The 26,423-nt window shown below is 39.8% G+C and overlaps 1 protein-coding gene across 5 annotated transcripts in view; it reads right to left on the bottom strand.

Annotated features, from left to right (window-relative positions):
- CCSER2 (coiled-coil serine rich protein 2) overlaps nucleotides 1-26,423 on the bottom strand; it is a 139,663-nt gene that overhangs the window by 25,235 nt on the left and 88,005 nt on the right. For all 5 annotated transcript variants that reach the window (XM_062214024.1, XM_062214025.1, XM_062214023.1 and 2 more), the window contains 3 exons: nucleotides 14,340-14,423; nucleotides 9,969-10,055; nucleotides 4,788-4,877 (listed from right to left, as the gene is read on the bottom strand). In XM_062214024.1, the coding sequence (XP_062070008.1) occupies nucleotides 4,788-4,877; nucleotides 9,969-10,055; nucleotides 14,340-14,423 (261 nt within the window). The remainder of the gene's footprint in view (nucleotides 1-4,787; nucleotides 4,878-9,968; nucleotides 10,056-14,339; nucleotides 14,424-26,423) is intronic.

Here is a 26,423-nt window from a genome sequence, read left to right as displayed (position 1 = left end):
GCTCTCTGTGAATGCACCTGGGAAAGCAACAGAGGATCTGCACTCACATGGAAGACCCAAAAGATGCTCCTGGCTTTGGCCTGGCTCAGTCCCAGTCATTACAGCCATTTGGGGAGTGAACCATACAGGGAAAATGTATGTCTCTCTCTCTCTTTTTTTTTTTTTTTTTTGACAGGCATAGTGGACAGTGAGAGAGAGAGAGGTCTTCCTTTGCCATTGGTTCACCCTCCAATGGCTGCCGCGCCTGGCGTGCTGCGGCTGGCGCACCGCGCTGATCCGAAGACAGGAGCCACGTGCTTCTCCTGGTCTCCCATAGGGTGCAGGGCCCAAGCACTTGGGCCATCCTCCACTGCACTCCCTGGCCACAGCAAAGAGTTGGCCTGGAAGAGGGGCAACCGGGACAGAATCCGGTGCCCCGACTGGGACTAGAACCTGGTGTGCCTGCACTGCAAAGTGGAGGATTAGCCTATTGAGCCGCGGCGCCGGCCTATGTCTCTTTCTCTGTAACCCTACTTTTCAAATAAATAAGATAAATGTTTTTTTAAAACTAGCTTTAGGGGCTGACACTGTGGCATAGCAGGTAAAGCCACTGCCTGCAGTGCCAGCATCCCATATGGGTGCCAGTTCGAGTCCCGGCTACTCCACTTCCGATCCAGCTCTCTGCTATGGCCTGGGAAAGTTGTGGAAGATGGTTCAAGTCTTTGGGAGCTTGCACCCGCATGGAAGACCCGGAAGAAGCTCTTGGCTCCCGGCTCTTGGCTTCAGATTGGCTCAGCTCCAGCTGTTGTGGCCAACTGGGGAGTGAACCAGCGGATGGAAGACTTTCTCTCTGTCTCTGTCTCTCTCTCTCTCTTTCTGCCTCTGGCTTTCTGTAACTCTGCCTTTCAAACAAATAAGTCTTAAAAAATAACAACTAGCTTTAACACTAACTTCCACTCTCCCTAAACACACATCTGTGTTCCAGCCACAGTCAGGTAATTACTATTGCCCAACTGTATCTTCCTACTTGTTCTTTATTGGTCCTGCTCCTTCACATGGAAAGTCCTCCCATTTCAATCCACAAACCTCTCATCCTGGAAGCTTTTCAGTATGCTTTTGTAGGAGAGGATCTGGGACTAGCTGTCAGGAGTCCTAAATTTAAAATACTAGCTGAGCTACTAATTACAGAAATTTTAATATGCCATTTACTTTCCTGGATTTTATTGCCTCAAAGCATTTAGCGAGGAGGTTCCTATAGTAACAGATAACATAGAAAGCTGAAGTCTGAGTATTTTATGGGTGGTGGGCTGGAGAAATTATCTTTATTTCACCCATGATCAAATATTTCAACCACGATTATTGCTGTGGATTCATTTCTGGGAGGAGGAGCGTGGTGGGGGCAAGAGGCGCAGAGTCATCACACAGACCCCGGGAGTCGGGTGAAAGCAGGCCTGAGGCAAGCAGCCTGCAGACTTGTTTATTTCGGTTGCTACAGCTGCTTATATAGCTAAGGCAGCCAATCCGGTCAAGGGGAGGTCTATGCCCTAACCAATCACACCCTGTTGCCAGGCAGTTTCTAAAGCCATCCAATCACAGCCTATTGCCAGGCAGGCTCCACTGTCATGTGGTTTCCAAAACCATCCAATCACAGCCTGTTGCCAGGTAGTTTCTGTTGCCAGTGGCCATCTTGGCATGGCCTTCTCATTCCACCACATTTCCCCCTTTTCGTTTATTTTTGAGCAACGGGGAGGCATGATTCTTGGCCATACCATTGTTGACCCTGTTTCCATGTGGTCTTCGTACGCGGCTGTGCCTGTCTTAGGTTGTCCCCCAGGGGATCTTACCCATCATTGACTAACCAGCGCTCAAAATGGGAGACCACAGGAGTGCTTGCTCAGATGGGGGTAGGAATGAGGAACAATGGTAATCAGGAATGGCATGACTGCACACAGGCTGTGGGCCATTTGAGTGGCTGACCAGAGCTAGTGGGTATAAAACAGTAATGGATGTGGGTATGGGCAGTTTCTCAGGGTAGGATGATAGGGCAGGTGCATCCGCTAACAAGGTGGACTCTCAGGCTTGTTCAGCTGGTTCTGGTTGGCTGTCAGTTGCAGGCTTGATGTTTCTGGCTGGTACCCAAATGGGCTGTCCCACATTCTCCAAAAAGACACAAGCATATTGGAACTGGTCTCATGTCTTAGAACCTTCACCACGAGAGGTTTTTCTTGTAGTGATTCTCAGTGTCTTGGTAGGCATCCAAACTGGTCCTTTCACCTTCAGATTCTTCTCCTTTGCTCCTCTGATCAAGTCAGCACACACCTTCTCCAGGGACTTGATGTTGCAGCTGGTCAGGGTGATCCTAATTTGGTGAATGGCCACCTCTGGTTCTGCGTATTTCACACTGTTTTTTGCCATTAGCAGGTTGCTAGATCGGAAGTGGAACAGTCGGATTTCAAACCAGCACCCATATGGGATTCAGGCCAGGGTGTTAACCCACTGTGCCATAGCGCTGGCCCCGCACACTCCTTTCTACAGATTTTGTCCTCCTGGACCTATCAGATGTTAGCAGAATGGTAGTTCATGAGCCTGCTGTGTGCTCTTCCTCTGTTCTCACTCTGTCTGCTTCTTCCTTCTTCTTTTAATTTATGGGTGGTAGGCTGGAGAAATTATCTTTATTTCACCCATGATCAAATATTTCACCCACGATGATTACATTTCATAGGTATTAGGGTTGTTTTAAACCAGTCACTTTTGGCTAGGGAAGAGGTAGACTAATACCCAGTTTCCAGAACAGTGAGGCTGAAGGAATAACAGAGGGTTATAAAGACTTCCACGGAGAATGGCAAAATGGAACTTCTCAGCCATGTACTTAGCAACACAGTCAGAAGGTGCAAAGTATTGTGTGGGGAAAAAAGAGAAACATGGAAAGCCCAAATCTCCATCTGGGAACAGGAGTGGGGAACATCTGACCCATGGGCCACATAAAGCAAGCAGAATCACTTGGTCTGGCCCTGCCAAGGCAGCTGTAGGCAGGACTCGAAATTCACAAATCTGTAGCAGGCTGAGTTTAAGTTGATCATATTCTATGGCCCACAAATGATGCTATCAATGTCCAAATAGGCCTTGGCAGAAAAACGTTGCCCACTCCTGATACAGAAACAAGAGTCACAATCTTTTACTTTGCAACTATCTCCAAGCAGATCCGTTTCCACATCTGATATTACATCATCTCTGTGGGCATATTTTGCTTTCTACTTATTCAAACACTGGCTTCACCTTCTCATCCAGCTCCTTGTTTCTTTCTTCCTTTCTTTTTTTCTTTCTCTCTCTCTCTTTTTTTTTTTTTATAGGCAGAGTTAGACAGTGAGAGAGAGAGAGACAGAGAGAAAGGTCTTCCTTCTGTTGGTTCACCCCCCCCAAATGGCCAATAAGGCCGGCGCGCAGCACCGATCCGAACCCAGGAGCCAGGTGCTTCCTCCTGGTCTCCTATGCAGGTGCAGGACCCAAGCACTTGGGCCATCCTCCGCTGCCTTCCCGGGCCACAGCAGAGAGGTGGACTGGAAGAGGAGCAACCGGGACAGAATCCGGCACCCCAACTGGGACTAGAACCCCAGGGTGCCGGCGCTGCAGGTGGAGGATTAGCCAAGTGAGCCATGGCGCCAGCCCCAGCTCCTTGTTTCAACTAGACTTCCCCACCCTTTGAAGCTTCTGCATGTTGCAGCACTTCGAATCAATGCATTACCAGTTCATTTTAAATGTACTTGTGAATGGAGCTCTGGTTTGTCTGCATAGTTCCCTCCCCAGTTCTACTTCAAGAGCCTAAAAATTGGGGATGAGACAGGATCACTGAACTTCTGTTGAATAATTTCTTACATTCCTATCTTGTACCGAGCATACAAATAAATACTTAATAGATAAAAAGAAACAAAATAACTCTTAAATTTTGAAGGCTAATAGCTTAGTTTTATAAACTGGTTTGCTGATTGCATTAAACATTATATTTCCCTTTTCATGTATGATGCTAGGATGCATTGCTAAATACAAGTGGGGAAAAAGGCTGGCTTAGTAGGCATTTTCTTAACAAGAAACAGATGTCTATTACCTGGCTCCATATAATAAAATGAGATGACTGACTAGACAATGATTCTGTGGCTTAAGCACATCTCGAACTAAGTTCTGAAGAACTCAGATTAAATGACAGTCAGGTTATTTGTTAGTCCTAAACCATTTTTATAGAACATTTTTGAAAAACACCAAGAAGTATGGAATACGAGACTCTACGTTTTAGGAGAAATCATTCCCTAACTATTTCTAATCCAGAATCTTTACTGCCTATATCTTCCCATTCATTATTTCCTGATACCGTCAACATTCATTTGACTAAATATTAAAACATACTTCGAGAGTTTCAGCCAAAAAAAGGACTTTGCTGACATTATATATTTTCAAAATGTTATATGTTGTTGAAGTGGAACAGCTGCATATAGGACTTCTGTTTACTGTAGGGCTTCTGCAAATATTACTCTCAGATACATGCAATGACAGGAGAGAAGACATTCAAATAAAATGAGCTACAGTGTGCAGAATGGAAGTTATTAAAGGTGCACTTGCTTATACGGGACATACAAGTGAAGCTTTAGAAAGCAGCACATTCACATCTAAGAGACTAGAAAAACAACAACTTGCCTAAGAAAAAAACTAAAAGCCATAAGCAGATTCAAAATTATTAGTGATTAAGAGTAAGAAGAGCGAACAAAACATCAAATAGCAAATGACAGGAGAGGAGGGTAAGAGCATTTGTTACTCACAGGAATTCTTCTCCAGGGAGTCTGGGTGTATTTATCAGCGTAAGTGCATTTTTCCTCTTTAGATTTTTGGTGGCAGTTACACCGAGTTGCCTGAACACAAACACACATTTTTACATTGGTTTCATTCTGCATACACACACACAAGTAATTAGGGGCTCTCTTAGGGGGCAAAAAAACCAAACCAAGAAAAAAGTTACACATTCAAAATGATTCTAATCTTTTATAGCAAATATCAGTCTTTACTCAGTAGTCTCTCTTTTTATTCAGGGACCGGGTTTGAGTCAGCCAGTGAGACCAGAGTTTGAAACAGTCCAACTACCCTTGGCAATCTCTTAAAGTGTTCAAAAACATACTACACATAATTCACACAGTGTGTACTTATGTGCTAAAAATATATACAGTATTGTGTATATAGATATATATATAGTGACACAGTATATAAAGAATTGCAAATTTTATAGTTTTCTAAATGATTATGGTGCTATATAGTCATTATTGTACTCTTCTTGAATGCATTTTTGATGGGAATCTACTTGCTACTAAATACCACCAATTCATAAGTCAGGCTACCTATTCTTATGTGCAATGTTACCAAGCCTGTTTAATGATGTGTTCTCTTTACTGGACTGTAATTTTTTGAAGTGTCTCTACCCTTTGACAAGACCACAAGACCGTCTGTCCCTCTCAATTCTCAAATGAATTCTCTACATGTGATGCTTCTCAAAGTAAACTCCATTATACAACACACAGTGTACATACTGTGTAAACTTTGGTGCTTTCAAATCATCATCAAATACAATGAAAAGATGGAAAATGAGAATTCACTCTTATGTAAAGCTGAAATGTAACCAAATTATTTGTTAGGCAACCCCACTGAAGGTAAATATACTTTCTCACAGAAAAACCTAAGAAATCCTTGATTACTACATCAAGTTGAAATTACCAATTCCTATTTTAAAAATATTTACCAATATTAAAAATTTTCACAATTGTATTCAGATTATTCCAATCTGCTATGGAAAACAAAATCCAACTATAAACAACAATCTCTACATTACATAGTTTCCATCATTAAGCAATGGGATAATCGCTGAAACAAAACTCACTACTACAAATGCAAGTCAACTAAGTCTCTGGGAATTCACTGTAATAGGACTTAATTTTTAACATATAGGGGAGGTATGTAAAGAGGAGAAAAAGTAATATAAAACACTGATCAGAATGCAAGTTCACTACTTATTGCATCCTGATTATCGCAATTCCAGAGATAATATCCTTTTTGCTAACACATGGAGAGTACTATTTGAGTTATACTAGACATTTGAATCTTCCATAATTGGAAAAGCCTAGTTTTTAGTAACACTTCAATAGATGTAAACCAACTGCCCAAATCACTCCCTCTCCACCTGCTTTCTGTAATAGCTGACAGATTGTATGCACATGATACTCTTTGAGGAAGTATGTCTTCCCTCTTGTTCCAAGGAAATAGATCTTGATTAATCTGAACCAATGTATGCTTAGGAAGGGCCAAGGAACTCAAAGTAGCTAATAAGAAAGCAGGAAAGTCTGAGGTATTTCTGAGAAACAGCATGTCCATTTTAAAAACAAGTATTAAACAGATCTACTAGAGAAAATGGGTTCTGCACCCACCTTTGGATATTACCCTGTGAGAATGCGACACCTACAGCTAAAAAGACTTTCTACAAAGGAAGAGAAAGCCACAAGGATTCTAGAAAAGCCAACCTAGAACTTCAACCATTAACCAAATGACCAATAAGTAACCATGGAAATGGATGGGACCTATACACTTTGTTATTTTAGTTTACTAATGTTTTTGTATCTTAAGTCACTTTCAGTTAGGGATTTAAAACATTCTAAGACATGCATTGATTTATGCTGGGTCATTTGGAGCAAGCCATTAAATAAGAGTTACTAATTATCCCACACCCCTGGGCCAGACATTAGGCCAATAAACTAAATGCATGGTTCATTTAACTCCTACAACACTCTAGCATCAGTATTTTTATTATTCCCATTTACAGAAAAGGCTCAAGAGAGATCATATACCTTCCTTAAGAGAACACAGCTATGTTTCAAAAACAAGATTTGAACCCAAGTCTAACATGGGTTTTCAAAGATAATTCTAACCTATTTAACCTGAGTTTCACTTTCTATGACTCCATTATTAAAATTCTACACTAGTAATTTCACAAAATTATGCTAATTTCAATGTACAAACACATCTACATTATTATTTAATTAGGGTTCTGAGGAGAAAATAACAAGGATTCTTAGCATTTTGGAATAAGATTTGAATAGTCAAACCTCTCTACCTTTCAGTTAAATTCTCAGAGCACTGTAATCTAATTTTATATCAGCCTGCATCACATAAACATGAATTCAACACTTTATACTGTCATTTTATTTTTCCAAAAGTTTGCATGTAAACATAGGTTACATTTGAATGTATACCTTTCCCACCGAGACTACTCAATGGGCCATCAAAGAAGGAGGTACCTTTCTCTGAAGGGAGGAAAGAACTTCCACTTTGAGAATTTCCATACTTGCTCCCCATGTAGGATCTCTGTTCTTAATGTGTTGTACTAAACAAATTAACGGTAAAATTACTACTCAAACAGTACTTTATACTTTGTGTATCTGTGTGGGTGCAAACTGTTGAAATGTTTACTTAGTATATACCAAGTTGATCTTGATGAAGAATGGGATGGGAGAGGGAGAGTGAGTGGGAGATGGGATGGTTGCGGCTGGGAGGGGGGAAAGCCGCTATAATCCAAAAGTTGTACTTTTGAAATTTGTATTTACTAAATAAAAGTTTTTAAAAAATGTATACCTTATAAAATGACAAGAAAGCATACAAGTATAGAACTGGAAGGAGACAACTTTGAAATCATCAAGAAAACCTTTGCATTCTGAATAAAGCACTAAAGAGGTAACAGAATTTGCCAAAGTCATTAAACAAATTAATATTAGAGACAAGAAAAGTCATATGACTCTTATTAATGGCTTTTCTTGTGCCTTTCCCTGCAATACTGGCATCCCATGTGGATACCAGTTCTTGTCCTGATTGCTCTATTTCCTAGCCAGCTCCCTGCTAATATGCCTGGGAAAGATGGTACAAGTGCTTGGGTCCATACACCCACATGGAAGACCTAGATGAAGTTCTTGACAACTGGCTTCAGCATAGAGCGGCACTGGCTGTTGCAGCCATTTAGGGAGTGAACAAGTAGATGGAAGATCTCTCTCTCTCTCTCTCTCTCTCTCCCTGCTCCCTGCTCCCTTCTCTGTAACTCTGGCTTTCAAATAAATTAATAAATCTTTAAAAGAAAAAAGTATGTCACAAGGTTTATTACAGTTTATCTAACTATAATTTTAAAAAGAATGTCTAAGGGTTCATTTGTAGATGATAAAACATTCAGTACTTCTGACTTCCTTCAGTTTATTCCTTATCTGCTACCTTAAACTTTTACAATTTAATCTAAATATATTCTCAAACATAGCAACTCAAATTTTTAAGTAAAATTTATTTTAATTTTAGAACTTAAAAGATTTATAAATTCCAAGATTCAAATGATATATAACTGCATCAGATAAAATAATGAGCAGTAAATTTTCTCCAATCAATGATTCAGAGGTTTAGCCCACTTAGTTTCTCTAAAGATGATTTCACTACTCCACTTACTCATTTTAATCTTCACTACCTGTTCTTGAGTTATTTTCCAATTTCTCTCTCAAGTATTTGCAATACATTAAGTAATTTTTAGACAGATAACTATGTGACATACTTTTTAAGATGTTAAAGGTCTGAAAATGTGCTTTTGTATATAAATAAAACTGTCTGGAAATTAAATACGAGGATTATGACCTTTTTGAAGTGTACTAGACATAACAATTTCTTGTGCTCTGTAATACATTTTTTGCAAAAGTTGAAGCTAACTTAAATTTCCTAATTTACGTATTTTTCTTTCTCCCTAAAAACTGGATTATTTCTTAGTTTATAGCTTTTTGTTTTGTTTTTGAGATGCAGAGAGACAGATGGCCACATAGAGGAAGCTTCCATCTACTGGTTCACTCCCCAAATGTATGCAATGGCTGGGGATGGACTGGACCCACATCTGGGAGCTGGGAACACAATGAGGGTCTTCCACACAGGAGGCAGGAACCTAATTGAGCCATCTCTGCTGCCTCCCAGGGTAGATACTGACAGGAAGCTAAGTCCAGAACTGAACCATGGTGTTCCAGTGTAAGATGCAGGAGTCTTAACTGCTAGGCTAAATACCTGCTCCCTTGTCTTTACACTGAGATATAAACATTAGGTCTTATTATTCCCCTTTTTAATTCTGTATTGGTAGGACTTCAATTTGAAATATTAGATTGTTCTTCACTTGGATTCACACATTTTCTTTGTATCCTTAATCATAATAGCTGAAATAACTACATAGATCAGAGGTGAGTATAATATATACTTTATATTCTAAGTGAGATTAACCTCTCATATGGCTGAATTGTTTCATTGTTCCAAGATATTTTTTGATGACTAATAAAGATCTTCTTGAGGGTTATGATTTTTCTGAATTATGTTCTTTTTATCCTAGCTTTTTATATTATTGCAAGCTAAACCAAATTAAATTCAAGATAGTATATATACTGTTTTTACATGGAATTAACACTGAAAATTGTAACAATTATAAAATTAAAAAGATTCAGTCAAACTCTAAGGGATCACTCAACATCACCCACAGGGAATAAATATTTGACAGCTATCCCGATGCCTAAGCCTGAATACTCAGTCTCATTTTGCTCACAGAGAAAGAAAATGTCCTGTTATCAACTTCCCAGGATTTGTTTCTCTAACTTTATCTCTAAAGCAAAGTCGTTTACCCTGTATCAGTAAATTAATATAATTGGTAAATTTTTAAATCCCCCTAACAGATGCCAGTGAAAATGGAACAAAGAATTTTTAACACTGAACATTTAATATTTAGAATGAAGGTTACAGCACACACTTTTGTTAGAATGCATATACTCTACAAATAATGCAATAGTGAAACTATGAAAGCCAAAAATAAAGTCAAACTTGAAATCTAGATCACAGTCTTATAAAAAGAATGTATTTCCCAGTTTGAAAAGTCTCCATTTTATGTATTACACTATCATACTTACAAGCTGATGTTCTAATAGTTGGATTTTTTCATCTTTTTTCTTTATTTCTTCTTTAAGTTGTTTAATTTCATTTAATAAATCTTCATTCTGAAATATTAAAAAAAATTTAAGATAAGGCATTTAAAATATGTTATTAAAGAGCACTACAACAATGACAAAGACTAGGGAATGACCTATTTGTTCATTTAAGAGGAAAAATCTTTTATTAAAAAGAAAGTCATCGGAGGCTGTTGTTGTAGTGTAGCGTATTATGCCACTCCCTGCAATGCCTGCATCCCACGTGGGTGCTGGTTCAAGTTCCAGCTGCTTCACTTCCGATCCAGCTCCCTGCTGATGTGCCCAGGAAAACAGCAGAGGAAGGACCAAGTGCTTGGGCCCTTGCACCATACAGAAGACCTGGGGAGAGTTCCAGGCTTCTGAGTTCAGCCTGGCCCAGTTCCAGCCATTGCAGCCATCTGGGGGGTGAACCATCTGATGAAGTTCTCTGTCTCTCTTTCTCTGTAACTCTACATTTCAAATAAATTAATCTAAAGAAAGAATAAAACAAAATCATCTAAGATTTAATGGCCTAATAGAGTCTGACATGTAAGCAATGAACAGCAACAGAAGCAAGGGCTAACATTCACTCAGTAATTATTGGGAATTAGAAACTGTGCACTTGAAAGTATTTAGAAAGTATTTAGGCATTTGATCTTCACTGTGTCACTTGAGGTATATTCCATCATCTCCTTTTACACATAAGGAAACTGGGATCCTGGCCATAGAATCAATCTGTCACATACAGAACAGTAACTTTGGCTAACATTTCAAAGGATGCCTCTCAGAGAAAATGAAGGGCACAATAGGCAGAGGAAATAGTATAATTAAAGACACAGTGGAATTTCTTTATTTTTCAAAACTTCTCACTTTTTATTCCGCAGTAGTTAAAAAATGCAGATTAACTAACTAACAAGTCCACTCAGCCAGGCCTTACATCTTTAACTCTTTCCTGGACGGGGCGGAGAGCCCCGCCACCACGGTGGAGGACAGGGAAATGGGTGGCAGCGCGCAGGATCGGCTCAGCACCCGCGATTGGAGGCCGCGCCACGCCACGTCTGGATCAAGTGGGGCCGTGGGAAGCCACGGGGTGGGCCAGACACGAAGGGCGGCCACGGCCACCAACGCCTGCACGTCCCGTAGCTCCTCCACGGCGCCTTGATCTAGCAGAGCCACAATCATCCGGGGCGAAGAAGGGGGGGGGGGGGTGTGTGTGCCGGAGGCCGGCCCGGGTCAGTCCACCTGGGGAACGGGCTCCGCTTTGGGGCTGCGACCCGGAGGCAAGGAGGGCGGGAGCGCACGCCGCCCTCACGCAGGGACGCGCCCAGCCCTCCAACCTAACCGCGTGCACAACCCCCCGCCCGCCTTCGCGTGGCTTCCACTGGACGAAAGCCCGAGGCCCCCTCCGGCCAGCGCACAGCGGTAGGACGGCCCCTGCGGAGAAACGACACAGTGGAATTTCATGGCTGGTTCAGCAATCAGCAAAGAGTAATAAAGCCTTTAGAGTAATAAAGCCTTAAGAGTAATAAAGGAGATGAGTTGACCATGAACCCCTTTCCTGAACAGCACTGCCTGAGTCAAAGAGAAAAAACTACTGTCAGGTTCATCAGCGAGAAATGCCCAATACCGTGAAATGGAAACCGACGTCAAGCTAAACAGGAATCTGGTCACCTTTACAAGCCCATTTTCGAGTACTTCTCTTCACTTATTCAGAACAGGAAGTAGTTTAAACACGGGATTAGATTTTATGTATATAGATGATACACCACATCTTTCCAGGCAGAGAAACATGCAAGCAAATAATGGTAATGGTGTAGTTACTAAGCAAAGTTACGTCATCTCCTCCAGACACACTGGGAATAACCTAAAAAAATGCAGTCTCTAAACAAAAGTTCAGAAACAGTCATCCTACAAAGGTGTTAACATGTCAGAAAATATTTTAAAATGTTATGGACAGTATAATTGGGAAAGACTGTTTTTATATCACTAAAAAAAACCTCAAAGAGTTTAAGAATTCTAAAAAATCATAAATTAGACAAAATATGGATTACAGATCACGAAAGACCCGATTTCAAGGATTTATCTAGAATACGTTTAAATTCTGTAGCAAACGAAATAAGAAATCATAAATGTATTTGTTACATAAAATTTTCATCATCTATACAATTAATTTTCTGATTAAAGTTAAAGCCTTGTAAAACCTATGCAAACATGACAAAGGTTTTACATCGCAAGTCTACCAGAAGCTAGCTCAAACACCTAAGGTCACTGTCAAGATTCCAACAAATAGTTCTCACAAACACACATGTAATCTGAAAAATGCTCTATTTGACTTGTTTTAGAAAGACAAAATACTGGAAGCACTTATTTTATAGATATTAAATTGAAGAGGGGTTATCATTGTGATTAAGAAGATTAGAGAAAAAATGTAGCAACTCAATAGACAAAGCAACCACCCTTTCTAGATAAACATATGCCTATATGTATAAAATCACAAAAATATCTGCAACTCTTTGATTCAGTTATTCCACTTCTAGGAATCAATGCTGAAGAAATGATTCTAAGTGTGAAAAGATCAACAAGATACTACCTGAAAGTTTACAAGTTTACAACTGTCCCATAAGGGAACAAGTGAAACCCAATATAGCCAACTGATGGAACACTACACAGCCAACATTCCTATAGTTGTGGATTCTACCCACGTTACAGAAATGGAATCAAAATATGAGATCAAAATACAATGTGGTAAGAACATTAATAGACAAAATTTACACAGCACTTACTACATGCAAGCACTGCTGTAAGACTACACATAAAGATGGGCAGGGGAGGACATGTCAGGAAATGCGAGACTCCAGTGGGGTCTTAAAGGAATGAGCAGAAGGTTCTGAGGACACAGCAGGAAGGGATTCTGAATGCTCTACAAAAATACAGAGGGGAAGACAAGCAGACCACATCTGGGGAAATAGAAGCAGTGATGTGGTCCCACAAAGGCTGGTGACGAGTGAGGCACAAATAGGTTTGTGAACCAGGCAAGGGCCACACAGCACAGAGGGCTATGAAGATTGGGCACAGACTTAGCCAGGGAGTGGTAGATTTACATTTCAGACAGCACTGATAGCATTTGGAGAACAAATTTGACAACAAAGGCAACAAAACTGGGCTAGGAACTTGTCATCAAAATACTCTATTATTCCAGATGACAGAAGGAACCTAACCCAAAAGAGTGATAACAGAGATGGAAGTGGGGAAATCAAAGTGTGGAGATTTTGACAATTCATGGCATGAGAGAGAAGCACAGAGGAGCAGTCAAGACAACCCTATTTACTACTGTAGGGACACGGTGAAAAGCTGTGCCACCAAAAGAAATGGCAAGTACAGGAGAACACAGATGTTCAAAGAGGAATATGTGTGAGTTTTAAATACATTGTTGGAGGTAGCCATGGGTAGTGTAGGAATATGTCTAGTGGGCAGATGGATTGTCAAGTAAGAAAGACAAAATTTACGTGTTATCAGGTATATATGTCATATGTGAAATCATGACAGTAAAAATTACAGAGGAATGAAATAAAGTTATAAACTTAATATTCAAAGGCAGGAGAAATCTACATAAGAAACACGGGGAAAACGTGAGACCAATAAAGTTAATCTCATTTTTAGTATCTTTTAGTATCTTTCAATGTTGTGATAAATGAGATATGTTGTAAAACTTAATTGCCACTTTAATTTTTCTGATAAGTTGTATGTAAAAATCATAAAAAGTGATGCTTTTTGGAAAAGGATTCTGAATCAGTACTAATTATCCAACTGATAAATTCAAATTAAACAACACAGGGATTTTAACAAAGTAGCAAAAGTTAAGGGCAAATCTGATTAATATTCAAGAAAGCAAATTTCAAGGCTGGTGCTGTAGTACAGCAGGTTAACAGCAGTGCCTGCAGCGCTGGCATCCCCTATGGGCACAGGTTCAAGTTCTGGCTGCTCTACTTCTGACCCAGCTCCCTAATACACCTGGGAAGGCAGTGAAAGACAGTGCAAGTATGGGCCCTTGTCACTCACATGGGAGACCTGGGTGAAGCTCCTGGTCCAGTCCTGGCTGAAGAGGCCATTTGGGGAGTGAACCGGGGGATGGAAGTCTTACTCTCCCCTTCTCTAACTCTGCCTTTTAAATAAATAAATAAATCTTTAAAAAAGGCAAATCCTTAAGTTTTTATATATACACTTGAAATACTCCAGAAAGTAAATCTCTTTTCAATATCCTTATTATTAAACACTTTCATTGTCATAGCTTTATTTTTTTAATATTCAAAACATTGAAATATTTAACCTGATTACCTTATATATTTGATCACCATCTTCTGGTTCTGGACTGGACGGCAATGATAGTTGAATGTCATGTAATGAACCACTTCCATCATGCTGTCAGAAAGAAGGGAGAAAAACACCCCATTAGTACCCTAACTACACACACTCAGTTCAACCTGAATTTTCTCAAACCAAATGCTAGCATGGCAAAGAACAAATAGGATATAAGAAGTTATTACTCTCCTTTTCATCTCTGTGCTGGCAGAAGGAAATGTGGAAGAAGGAAAAGGAAGTTGGGAGAAGACAAACCTGTGAGAATAAGTAACAGACACAGTGTAAGTGAATGAGGGAGACACTCACTGGATGTTTTAGACTGGGAAAAGGAATATGGAAAATTTCAAAAAGCTAAGAAAAATATAAAGTAAAAAACTGAATCTGTTTTGGTTTAGGTGTGTTTTGAGTGTAACAGAGTCAGAAACAGTCATATTAAATAATACACCAGGCTTGGCCACAAAATCTCTTCACTAAAAATACTAGATACATGAGATACATCCTTTTCAGGACTCTGTTTATGTCAAGTCTGAGAACAGACATGGTGCTAGAAATCAGAAGAGTGGCTGATGCAGGGGGAGAGGGAACATGAGGGAACTTACCAGGAAGCTGGAAATGTTCTGTGTGAGCACGTAAACCACATGCATGGACATTTCAGGGTCTACATTCAAGACTGGTACATCTGGGGCATGCGTTCAGCCTAGCAGTTAAGTTAGTTAAAATGCCTGCATCCCATATTTGAGTACCTGAGTTTGATAACCAAACTTCTGGGGCAGGCAACAGTAATGTCTCAACTGATTAGTTTCTCCCACCCCCATGAGAGACAGGGACTGAATTACCAAGTCTGAGCTTTGGCCCCAGCTTAGGCCATTGTGGACAGACAGTTGGGGAGCAACACAGATGAAAACTCTCTTTTTCTCTCCCCCTCTCTTTTCCTCTCTGCCTCTCAACTGAACACAAAAGACTGGTACACCTGGCACTGGAGAGCAGGAACTCCACAGAATCACGGACAACACAAACATACACTGCTTTGCATTAGTTTTAGGAAGTATATAACAGAACAAGAAAAATGAAAATCAGTCTTAGAGGTGGAAGAAAAGAAAAAAAGGGGCCCAACACAACAGAAAATATCAGGAAGACAGTCAACCACCAGGACTCAGGAAAGTGATTCCATGAACCTGTATGGCGATTCCAGGGGCCACACCTGAGCAGCACTTATTTGCTGCTAAATAGCACGGCAAAGACTGAAAAATAAATGATGACCAATGACCAGGTCTGAAACCAGCCTCTGGCAGGAACACACTCGAAACAGATCTGAACAGCACAGCACAGCACAGGCTCTGGAAGCAGAAGCACCACTGAAACCACATCCAAAGGCAGCTGGTTAAAGCTTGCGGTCTGAAACTCAATATTCTCCAAAGGTTTTAAACAAGATCTAGAATTTCATAACTCTGTTCAAGTGTTTAAGACACAATTCAAACTTACTCAACACCTAGGGAGAAACCTCAACTCACACACAGCAGACACCAATGGCAAAATGACACAGAAGTTACAATTAATAGGAAAAGATTTTAAGAGAGAGCACCAAAAAAATCTCCCAAAAGTAAGGGCAAACACTTGAGGGGGTGGAGGAGTCTTATCAAGGAAAAGCACATTTAAAGCAGAATGAAATGGAAATTTTAGAACTGGAAAGATCCAATAATCACAATTTTTAAACATATGAGATCGCTCTAAATACCAATATTTGAGATAATAGATTTAACTTGGCCACAGATCAACAGAAACCAATCAATCTGAATGATAAAAAGAAAAAAGATTGATGAAAAGCAGAGAAATTAACATAGTCTGTTCAAGGATCTGATTTTACTTTCTTGTCATTAAAGTCACAGAAGGAAGGGTGTGGGGCAGAAAAGATTATTTGAATAAATAAAACTAAATATTTCCCAAATTTACTCAAGACATGAACCTAGAGATTTAAGAAACTCGATTTAAAAGAACAGAAAACAGGGCAGGCTGGGGCTGGCATTTGGCACAGTAATTAAGATGCTGCATCCCATAGGTGAGTGCCTGGGTTTAAGTCCCAGCTTGGCTTCTAATTCCAAGTTGCTGCGAATGCCCACTCTGAGAAGTAGCAGGTGTTGGCTCAAATACTTGGGTCCATGGCACCCACATGGGAGACCTGCACTGAGTTCCTGACTCCTGGATCTCTTGTGCTGTCCTCACAAAATACCAGCAGTTGCAGGCACTTGGGCAATGAAACAGTGGATGGATGATCTCTGTCTCTGTCTCTTCCTGTCCAATAAAAATATATGCCCACATCCATATCAGAGCAAGTTAAGTTTTAGCTCTGGCTCCACCCTCAATTCCAGGTTTCCACTCTTGTACAACCTGAAGGCAGCAGGTGATGGTTCAAGTGGTTGGGTTCCTGCCCCGAACATGGGAGACCTGAGCGTGAACTAGTAGATGGGAGAACTCTGTATGTCTGTCTGTCTCCCTTTCTCTCTGTCTCTGCTTTTCAAATAAACTTAAAAACAGAAAATAAACAAAATGTGCTCTCCAAATATAAGACAATTTAACTAAAAATCAGTAACAGAAGGATAATCTCTAAACATTTGAAAAGTAAACAGCAAACCTCTAAATTATCCATGGGTAAATGTCAAAGTGAGTAAGAAAATATTTTGAACTGCAAGAAAATGAAGACATCATGTTTGAAAATTTGTGGGATGCAACAGTGCCTAGAGGCAAAATTGTGTACAGATGGCTTCCATTAAAACAAAAGTCAAATCAGTAACTGGAGCAACGTAAAGCTAGAAAAAACAGAAAGAAAACAACTCAGTGGAAATTAATTAAAAAAATAGAGAAATCAATGAAACTAATAAATATTTCTGTGAAAAACTGCCAAAGGGCAAAAAAAGATGGTTTACTTTTCTGAGAATTGCTAGAATTATACCATGCAATTGGATTCAAAAAGATATAGAATGTTCCAACAACTTTTAGTGTAAAAATAAAGTTTTCAGTAGTTTCAGTGCCCAAAAAAAAAAAAAAGATGGAAGGTACATTCAAGACACATATCAGGAATGAAAGCAGGAATATTATTACTGACATTTAAGATGGTAAGAGTAAATAAGTACACAAATTTGACAACTTATATAAAATGGAGAAATTCCTCAAAAACCATAAACTCTCCAAACTCTTCAAAAATGAAGTAGATGACCTAAGCAAACCTACTGACTACTAACGGAAATGAACCCACAATTTAAAACTTCCCATGAAACAAATATCTAAGGCTTTAGATACTTTATCAGCAAGTTCTTCCAACATTTAAAGGATTAACATGTATCAGTTTGATACATTCTCTTAAAGAAAATAGAAATCAAGCCAATTAGATTAGAAATTAATTAAATAAGACTAGCATTATCCTAATCCTAACAAATATAGAAAAGACCACATATTAACATTCCTCACAAGGATACAAAAGTCCTTAATAAATATATCTGAGAATCAATTTAAACAATATATAAAAATGAAACATATCCTCAACAAATGAGGCTGATCCTAGAAAAGCAAGGCTCATTCAATGGTCAAAAAGCAATAAAATAGACCACATCAAGAAATAAAACATAATTATCTCAATAGATGCTGTTGGGGCCGGCACCGTGGCTCACTTGGTTAATCCTCTGCCAGTGGCACCAGCATCCCATATGGGTGCCGGGTTCTAGTCCCGGCTGCTCCACTTCCAGTCCAGCTCTCTGCTGTGGCCCGGGAAGGCAGTGGAAGATGGCCCAAGTGCTTGGGCCCTGCACGCGCATGGGAGACCAGGAGGAAGCACCTGGCTCCTGGCTTCCAATTGGCGCAGCGCACCAGCCAATTTGGGGGGTGAATCAATGGAAGAAGACCTTTTCTCTCTCTCTCTCTCTCTCTCTCTCTCACTCTCTCTCTCTCTCACTAACTCTGCCTGTCAAATAAAAAAAAAAAAAAAGATGCTGGTAAAGTTCCTAACAAAATTCAACATTCAGTTATAATTTAAAAAAAAAAAAAAAAAAGGAACAGCAAAAAAGGAACTTGTTCAACATCTGGAGCTAGCATTTGGTATAGTGGTTAAGATGCTACTGGAGCCAGCGCCATGGCTCAACAGGCTAATCCCTCCGCCTAGCGGCACCGGCACACCAGGTTCTAGTCCCGGTCTGGGCGCCGGATTCTGTCCCGGTTGCCCCTCTTCCAGGCCAGCTCTCTGCTGTGGCCCAAGTGCTTGGGCCCTGCACCCCATGGGAGACCAGGAGAAGCACCTGGCTCCCGCCTTCGGATCAGCGCGGTGCGCCGGCCAGAGCGCGCCGGCCACGGGCGGCGGCCATTGGAGGGTGAACCAACGGAAAAGGAAGCCCTTTCTCTCTGTCCCTCTCTCTCACTGTCGACTCTACCTGTCAAAAAAAAAAAAAAGATACTACTGGAGAAGTCTGCATCCCGCATCAGAGAACCTGGTTTGAGTCTCAGCTCCTCAACTTCTAAATCAGTTTCCTCCTGATGCACAACTTGGGAGGTATCCTGCCTTCAGCCAACCCCATACCAGTTGTTACTCACATGTAGGGAGGCAGCAGATAATGGCTCAAGTACTCGGGTTCCTGCCTCCCATATAAGAGACTCAGCTTGAGTTTACTCAGCTTGAGTTTCAGGCTCCTGGCTTCAGCCTGACCCACTCCTACTGTTGTGGACACTTGAGTTAACTAGAAGATGGAAGATGGTTATCTCTCTCTCTCTCCCCAATAAAGTGAAATTAAATTTAAAATAACAATGAAAGTTAAAAAAACTAGACTAGCATCATATTTAATGGTAAAAGACAATACTCTACCTATAAGACTAGGAAAAAGATACTCCTATTCAGTAGTTATTGGAGTTTCTAGTCACTATAACAACAGGGCAAGTAAAAATAAAAGACAAATAGAAAAAAAACAAAGAAAATTGTTTTCACTCAGGTGGTAAAATTTTTGGTGCAGAAAATCCCAAAGTATAAAACTACTAGAATCAACCCAGATATTCATCAACTGATGACTGGATAAATAAAATGTGATATATATATATATTTATTTTTATATATATATATATTTCTATGTATACATATGTGTACATTATGAAATGGTGCTCAGCCATAAAAAATAAGATCCTGCCTTTTGCAACAAAATGGATGCAACTAGAAACCATCATGCTTAGTGAAATAAAGCCAGTCTGAAAAAGACAAATATCATGTTTTCTCTGATATGTGGCTATTAATATAGAATATCAAAAATTTATAGGAATGAAACAAACATCTTGTGATATGATTGTTGCTTTTAGTCTTTGTTTATACTATTGTAGAACTCTGGTCTTCCTATTTTTATTTGTTGAATATTATGGTTAGTGTGAATTAAGCCTGTGACTACAGAATAGATTGAAAGCATGTATCTGCAAAGATTAAAGAAAAAAAAAAAAAGAAAAGAAGGAGGGGACTGATGGGGGAAAGGCGGAGGGGAGAAGTATGCTTACCTTCTTAGAACTGTACCTATGTACATAACATCTATTCTCTTTATATTAACAAAAAAATTTCAAACTACTAGAATACATGAATTTAGTAAAGTCAAAGGACATGAGAGCAATATACAAAAATCAACTATTGGAAGTGAGCAATGTGGTGTAGCAGGTAAAGCTACCAGCTGCTATGCAGGCGTCCCACATGGGTACTGGTCTGAGTCTCCACTGCTCCACTTCCAATCCACCTCCCTGTTAATGTGCCTGGAAAAGCAGCAGAAGATGGTCCAAGTCCTTGGGCCCCTGTACCCACATGGGAGACCCGGAAGAAGCTCCTGTCTCCTGGCTTCAGACTGGCCTAGCTCCAGTTACTGTGGCCATTTGAGGAGTAAACTGGTGGAAAGAAGATCTCTACCTTCCCCACTTGCCTCCATCTCTCTATAAACTCTGCTTTTTAAGTAAACAAATGAAATTTAAAAATCAACTATCTTTGTGACAAGGAACTACTGGAAATTAATTTTTAAAAGCTTCCATTTATAATAATCCAAAGCACAAATAATATATATGTATATATATATATATATACACATACACATATGAAAAAAATTAGAAGGAATTAAATGGAGAGCTATCCTCTTCTTCACGACTGTGAGACTCAACATCAATGGATTCAAAGACTCACTATTGTTGGAGACAACTCCTAAATTCCACTACAGATTCCAGCAGCATTTTCTTTTTGTAGAAACAGAAAAATTACGTCTAAAATTTAATATATTTTTATTTCTAACTGACATGTGGTAATCATACATATTTTTGGGATACAGTGTGACATTTCTATGAGTACAAAAATGTGTATGAAAAGATCGGAGAGGCCAGTGCCGCGGCTCAACAGGCTAATCCTCCGCCTTGCGGCGCCGGCACACCGGGTTCTAGTCCCGGTTGGGGCACCGGATTCTGTCCCGGTTGCCCCTCTTCCAGGCCAGCTCTCTGCTGTGGCCCAGGAGTGCAGTGGAGGATGGCCCAAGTGCTTGGGCCCTGCACCCCATGGGAGACCAGGAAAAGCACCTGGCTCCTGCCATCGGATCAGCGCGGTGCGCTGGCCGCAGCACGCCTACCACGGCGACCATTGGAGGGTGAACCAATGGCAAAAAAAAAAAAAGGAAGACCTTTCTCTCTCTCTCTCTCTCACTGTCCACTCTGCCTGTCAAAAAATAATAATAATAATTAAAAAAAAGATCAGAGTTACCTGTTACCTCATTTCTTTATGTAAGTCCCAGCTCAAATAGAGGAAAAGCTATTTCTATCAAAGCACAAGAGTTTCAGATTGTGAATATAATCAGCAACTGAATTGATTAATAAAACCACCACCCTCCCAAATAACTCTGACATTGAACACTGACAGTACTGTCTATTAAACCTGCACTAAGATAATAAAAGTGTCTGATCACATCAAAATTACTGAACAGTTTGAGAAATGCTTCTTTAAGCATTAGGGAGAAAAAAAAATCATGAAATGGGTAAGAAAAGATTCTCTTTTTAAAAATTACTGAAATAACTTCATTCATGCAATTTTTATGCTTCACATGACACTAAGGAGCCAACATTTATCCAGTGCCAGGCACTGTTTAAACATTTTGTATAAATATTTTAATAAATGCATAGAAGCAAAAATCACATCAAAAAAATTCACACCAACTGAAAAAAATGTTATGTTTTCTGATTTTCCAAGTATTCTAGGCATCTTTACTGAGTGAAGCATCTTAGCAATTTCTATGAGTTACACTCTTTGAATTCTAAACACAATTAGAATGCTAACACATTCATCAGTTTTAAAGATGGATAACCTTCCTCTAGTCTAAGAGCAGTAGAGGACTACTGTCAGCAGATCACTTTGTACTCTTCTTTTTCCACACAGAATTAAGGCATACTTTTGTTTCTAATGATGTAACTTCCATGCATTAACTTGTCGGAAAACCCTGTAACAAACTCCCTCTTACCCAAGTGGTTCTTCCATTAGTTTGCAAAGACTGAGATCTTCCTATGAGTTCCAGAGCAGCTGCAATGGACATGGACAGTTGAGATGACTAACAAAGCAGTCTGGCAGCGTGGCCCCATCCCTGCTGACAAGCATCATCAGTGATGTCAACAAAGCTGCCTTGTGTTTCAGAGAGGAGACCACACAACCACAAGAGGCCTCACAGCAAAGGGAGCAGAGTGAGAAGAGAGAAGTCTTCTTTTCCTTTTCAAAAGCTTTTTTTTTATAATATAAAAATATATGGATGAATAATCACAACACATCACACTACATTCAAGAATATGAACGAAAATCAAATTTTGAGTATATTATTATTTACCTATTGAGTCAAGCTACATTTAAGAGGATTTTAAAAATCCAGACTTTCATATCATACAGCCTGATTTTCAATAAGCAGTTCAGAGAAGAGGTGATCACAATAGATAGGCAAAGGAATTTTAGAGCAAAAAGCAAAAATATCCACGTGGCATTCAAACTGATTAGAATGTTGTTAATTAAACCTAAATATTTAGTTTGTACATATGTGAATCTGGACTCGTTTTCTTGAGGTTTGTTTTCAGTTTGTTGGTTGGTTGGCTGTGTGGTTTTTGTTGTGGTGTTGGTTTTTGTTTTTGCTTTTGTTCTGGGTCACTTACCAGGAAGTTTTTGAGCCTAAACAGTTTGAGAAACATGGCCCTGCAGCAAGGTGGCTTAGCATTGTATGTCGATTCCACACAGTGTGAGCAAGTAGCCTTGTGGGGTTGTGGAACAGCTTTGATGATCCCAGAGTCAAGCCTGAGTGGGAAGATGACAGCACATGCAAAGGATGAGCAGCCCGGTGAGCGCTGCCAGACCTCCCACGGGATAAAGAGGAAAGGATCTGGTGCCCTGCATCAGACCCAAACAGGACCAGAAAGCTGTCCATGTGTAGGCAGCAACTAACATGTGGTGTCAGAGCCCAAGCAGCACAGGAGGCATCTACATGGAGAGGGCGACTGGGATGGAATATCAGAGCCCAAGGAGTGATGAGGAGCCAGTGCCTGTATGTAGAGGGTATGGGGCAGCCATGCGGGGAGATTCACACCTCAGTAGGGTGAGGAGAGCACCCTCAAATATGCAAGGCCCAGCACACTCTATCAAGGTCCAAGGGAGCCGAACAGAGGAACCACACCACAAAGGGAGTGACTGGTGGTAAAGAAACTGATTATTCCCCCAGGGATTGATCAAGGGAGTGAACGCATTAAGGTAAATGGAAACCAGTCTTCTTTCTGAGAAAGGATGTATAAATTTTAGGAAAAGAGTAATGTTGCATTTAGAACAGAACTTAAGTTTATGGGTATGAACTTAGTTTTTAATACAGATAGAGAAATATAGTCACAAGTATGTATATAAACACCCCAAAATGCATATACACGTACATACACATATCACACATATCTCAAGCTTAAGGGCACACAACAGCAATAAGCAACATCTAACCTCCAGATCATGGTTTCTAAATACCATTCCACTAAAAGGAACGCAGGGTACTTTGAGAAAAGGGGAAGGGCATGTTTCCAGCTTGGGACAGAAAAAGCACTAAATAAGTTGAAGACATCTTGTCTTTTCAAAAAGCAAAGAAGTGTTGAAGGAATGATGAGGACGTGTCAAAGGAACACAGAAGCCAGCTTGAAAAAGTCCTCAACAGCCCCATCTTGGATAGTGTGAACAACAAGATACACTACATTAATAGATTACAACCGATTCAAAAAAATACGAAAGCATGAATATATACCATTATAAACCAATCACTGAATAAATCAAAAATCTGATGAGGAATGGAGGTTTATTAGTTTCAAAATTCCCCCCTGCAAAATACTAATTATAAAGGGGCAAAGAGTAAATTATAAAGAGGGCTAGCAGTCAGCACCTTCAAAGTTACCAGCACTTTTGGACATGTGCCACTTGATGGGATGAACTGAGAATGGAGGAGCATGGCTGCTGTGCCATTTCTGTCAACAATGCAGAACCTGAACCCAATCTTGTTGCTACAACAGACAAACCCAAATGGAAGAGCGGTCTGCAGAATAGCTGCTCTATAATATTACACTGTGTCTGTCAGGGTCACCAAAGCCAAGGGAAAACTAAAAGGTCAGCTGCAGACTAAGGCAAGCTACAGACATGATACCTAAATGCACAATATGATTCTAAAATGGGTCTTTTTGCAATAAAGGATGCTACCAGAACAAACGGCAAGACCATTAATAGCCCCTGGGGATTATAAGCTAGTGATTTATCAGTGTGGATTTTCTGATTGTGATGACTACTCTGTGGTTCTACCACAGAATATCCTTACTTATAGGAAACGCACACTTAAGTGTTTCAAAGTGATGCAGGCAACTGACTAGAATATACTCAAGAAAAACATTATTGAAACTGTGCTTGGAATGTCATTGTCTCCAAAAAACGTAACATGAAAATTCAATAAGTAAAACAAATTTTCTTCCCTTCACAAAAAGTATTCACAAAAAGAGATATAGGAAGTATCAAATTTATCAATCAAATATTGAAAGCATTCCTATCAACTTCAAGAACAAGATAGGAATAATTCAATATTTCACTCAAATTCTCAGCCAGTGCATGAGGCCAAGAAAAATACAATCAATGGAAAGGAAAAACCATAACTACCATTACTGCAGAAGGTATGCTCATTTACATAAAAATTCCCCAAAAAATCTATGGATAAATTATTAGAGTAATAATTTTATCAAAGCTGCTGGATTCAAATAGAATACACAAGTCTATTTCATGTCTGTACATCAAAATAGTCCACTAGAAAATGGTAGCACTGGCTGGCGCCGCGGCTCAACAGGCTAATCCTCCGCCTTGCAGCGCCAGCACACCGGGTTCTAGTCCCGGTCGGGGCACCGGATTCTGTCCCGATTGCCCCTCTTCCAGGCCAGCTCTCTGCTGTGGCCCAGGAGTGCAGTGGAGGATGGCCCAAGTGCTTGGGCCCTGCACCCCATGGGAGACCAGGAGAAGCACCTGGCTCCTGCCTTCGGATCAGCGCAGTGCGCCGCCGCAGTGTGCCGGCCGCTGCGGGCATTAGAGGGTGAACCAACGGCAAAAGGAAGACCTTACTCTCTGTCTCTCTCTCTCTCTCACTGTCCACTCTGCCTGTCAAAAATAAAAAAAATAAAAAATAAAAAAAAATAAAGTAGCACTCACAACAACAACAAAATCTTCAAGAATCAGATATAAATATAACAAAACAATACCAGTCTTTTATGGAAAAAAGTATAAAATCTCACTGAAAAACTTATTTAAAAACAACACCAATACTTATATACCATGTTCCTGGATACAAATTCCAAGTACTATAGGATGACAATTCTCCCTGACATTGATCTCTTGGTTTAATGCTATTCCCATCAAAATCCCAAAAGTGTTTATCACAGGACTCAAGAAAGTAATTCCAGCATTTTAGGGAAAAGCAAAGGACTAAGAATAGTGAGGACACTTCTGAGGAAGACTAAGACAGGAAATGATGATGATGTAAAGGTAAGCAGCACTTAGACTGTATAATTTGGCACCAAGACAGTGTCCTATATGATGAATACCTGGTTTTTTCAAGAGCAGGCACTGAGTATTAGAGGACAAGGAAGGGACTCAGTACTTTAACCCTGAACCCACTGATTATCAGATGAAAACAAATGAAAGCAGATCTTTACCTCACATCTTACGTATGCCAAAATGACTTCCAAGGTATCTGAGATTGAACTGTTAAAACTCACAAAGACAAAATAATTCTTAGAAAAGACTAGAGAATATTTTTATGACTTCAGAGAAAGAAAGAATTTCTCAAAACAAAGATTTCTAAAAGCACAAACTGAAAAAGAAAAAGTCTGATGAGTTCAACTGCATTAGACTTAAGAACCTCTAGTCATCAAATGCATACCAGAGTGAAAAAGCAGGTGACAGAATCCAGGAAGACACTTATAACGTATGTATCCAACAAAGAACTTACATCTAGAATATACAAAAAGCTCTAAATCTCTTACATACAAAGACATGAAAAGTAACAAACATTTCACAAACATACAAAGAGTTTCAGCTTTATTGGTATTTAGAGAAATGCAAATTAAAACCACAATTAAATATTCCTATTTTCTATTCACATGACAAAAACGAAGAAGTTGAGTAATAGCAAGTCTGCACAGATGTGGAAGAGAGTAGGCAACAACATCCACTACTCAAAGCAAATAAAAGAATTTGGTCTTTCTAAAGTAGAATATTTCCATGTCTCATGACTCAGAAATCCCACTCCTAATTAGACACCACAGAGGAACTTTGGTATATGTGTACTAGACAATGTCCATAGCAACTGTATTTATCAGAGCAAACAAACTGGAAACAACAGAAAAATGGACATCAAAAGTATAATGGACAAATGCCATGTTTGTTCATAGGAGAGAACACCAACAGAAATGAAGAATGATGAGGGAGAGCTACATATTTACATGACGAACTGTAAAGAAAATGGGGAATTAAAGATGCTGCACGAAAGTACT

This window comes from Lepus europaeus, chromosome 17 (assembly GCF_033115175.1).
Source record: "Lepus europaeus isolate LE1 chromosome 17, mLepTim1.pri, whole genome shotgun sequence".
Lineage (NCBI taxonomy): Eukaryota > Metazoa > Chordata > Mammalia > Lagomorpha > Leporidae > Lepus > Lepus europaeus.
Note: the sequence above shows the minus strand (reverse complement) of the source record. Positions and strands in the feature narration are given on the sequence as shown.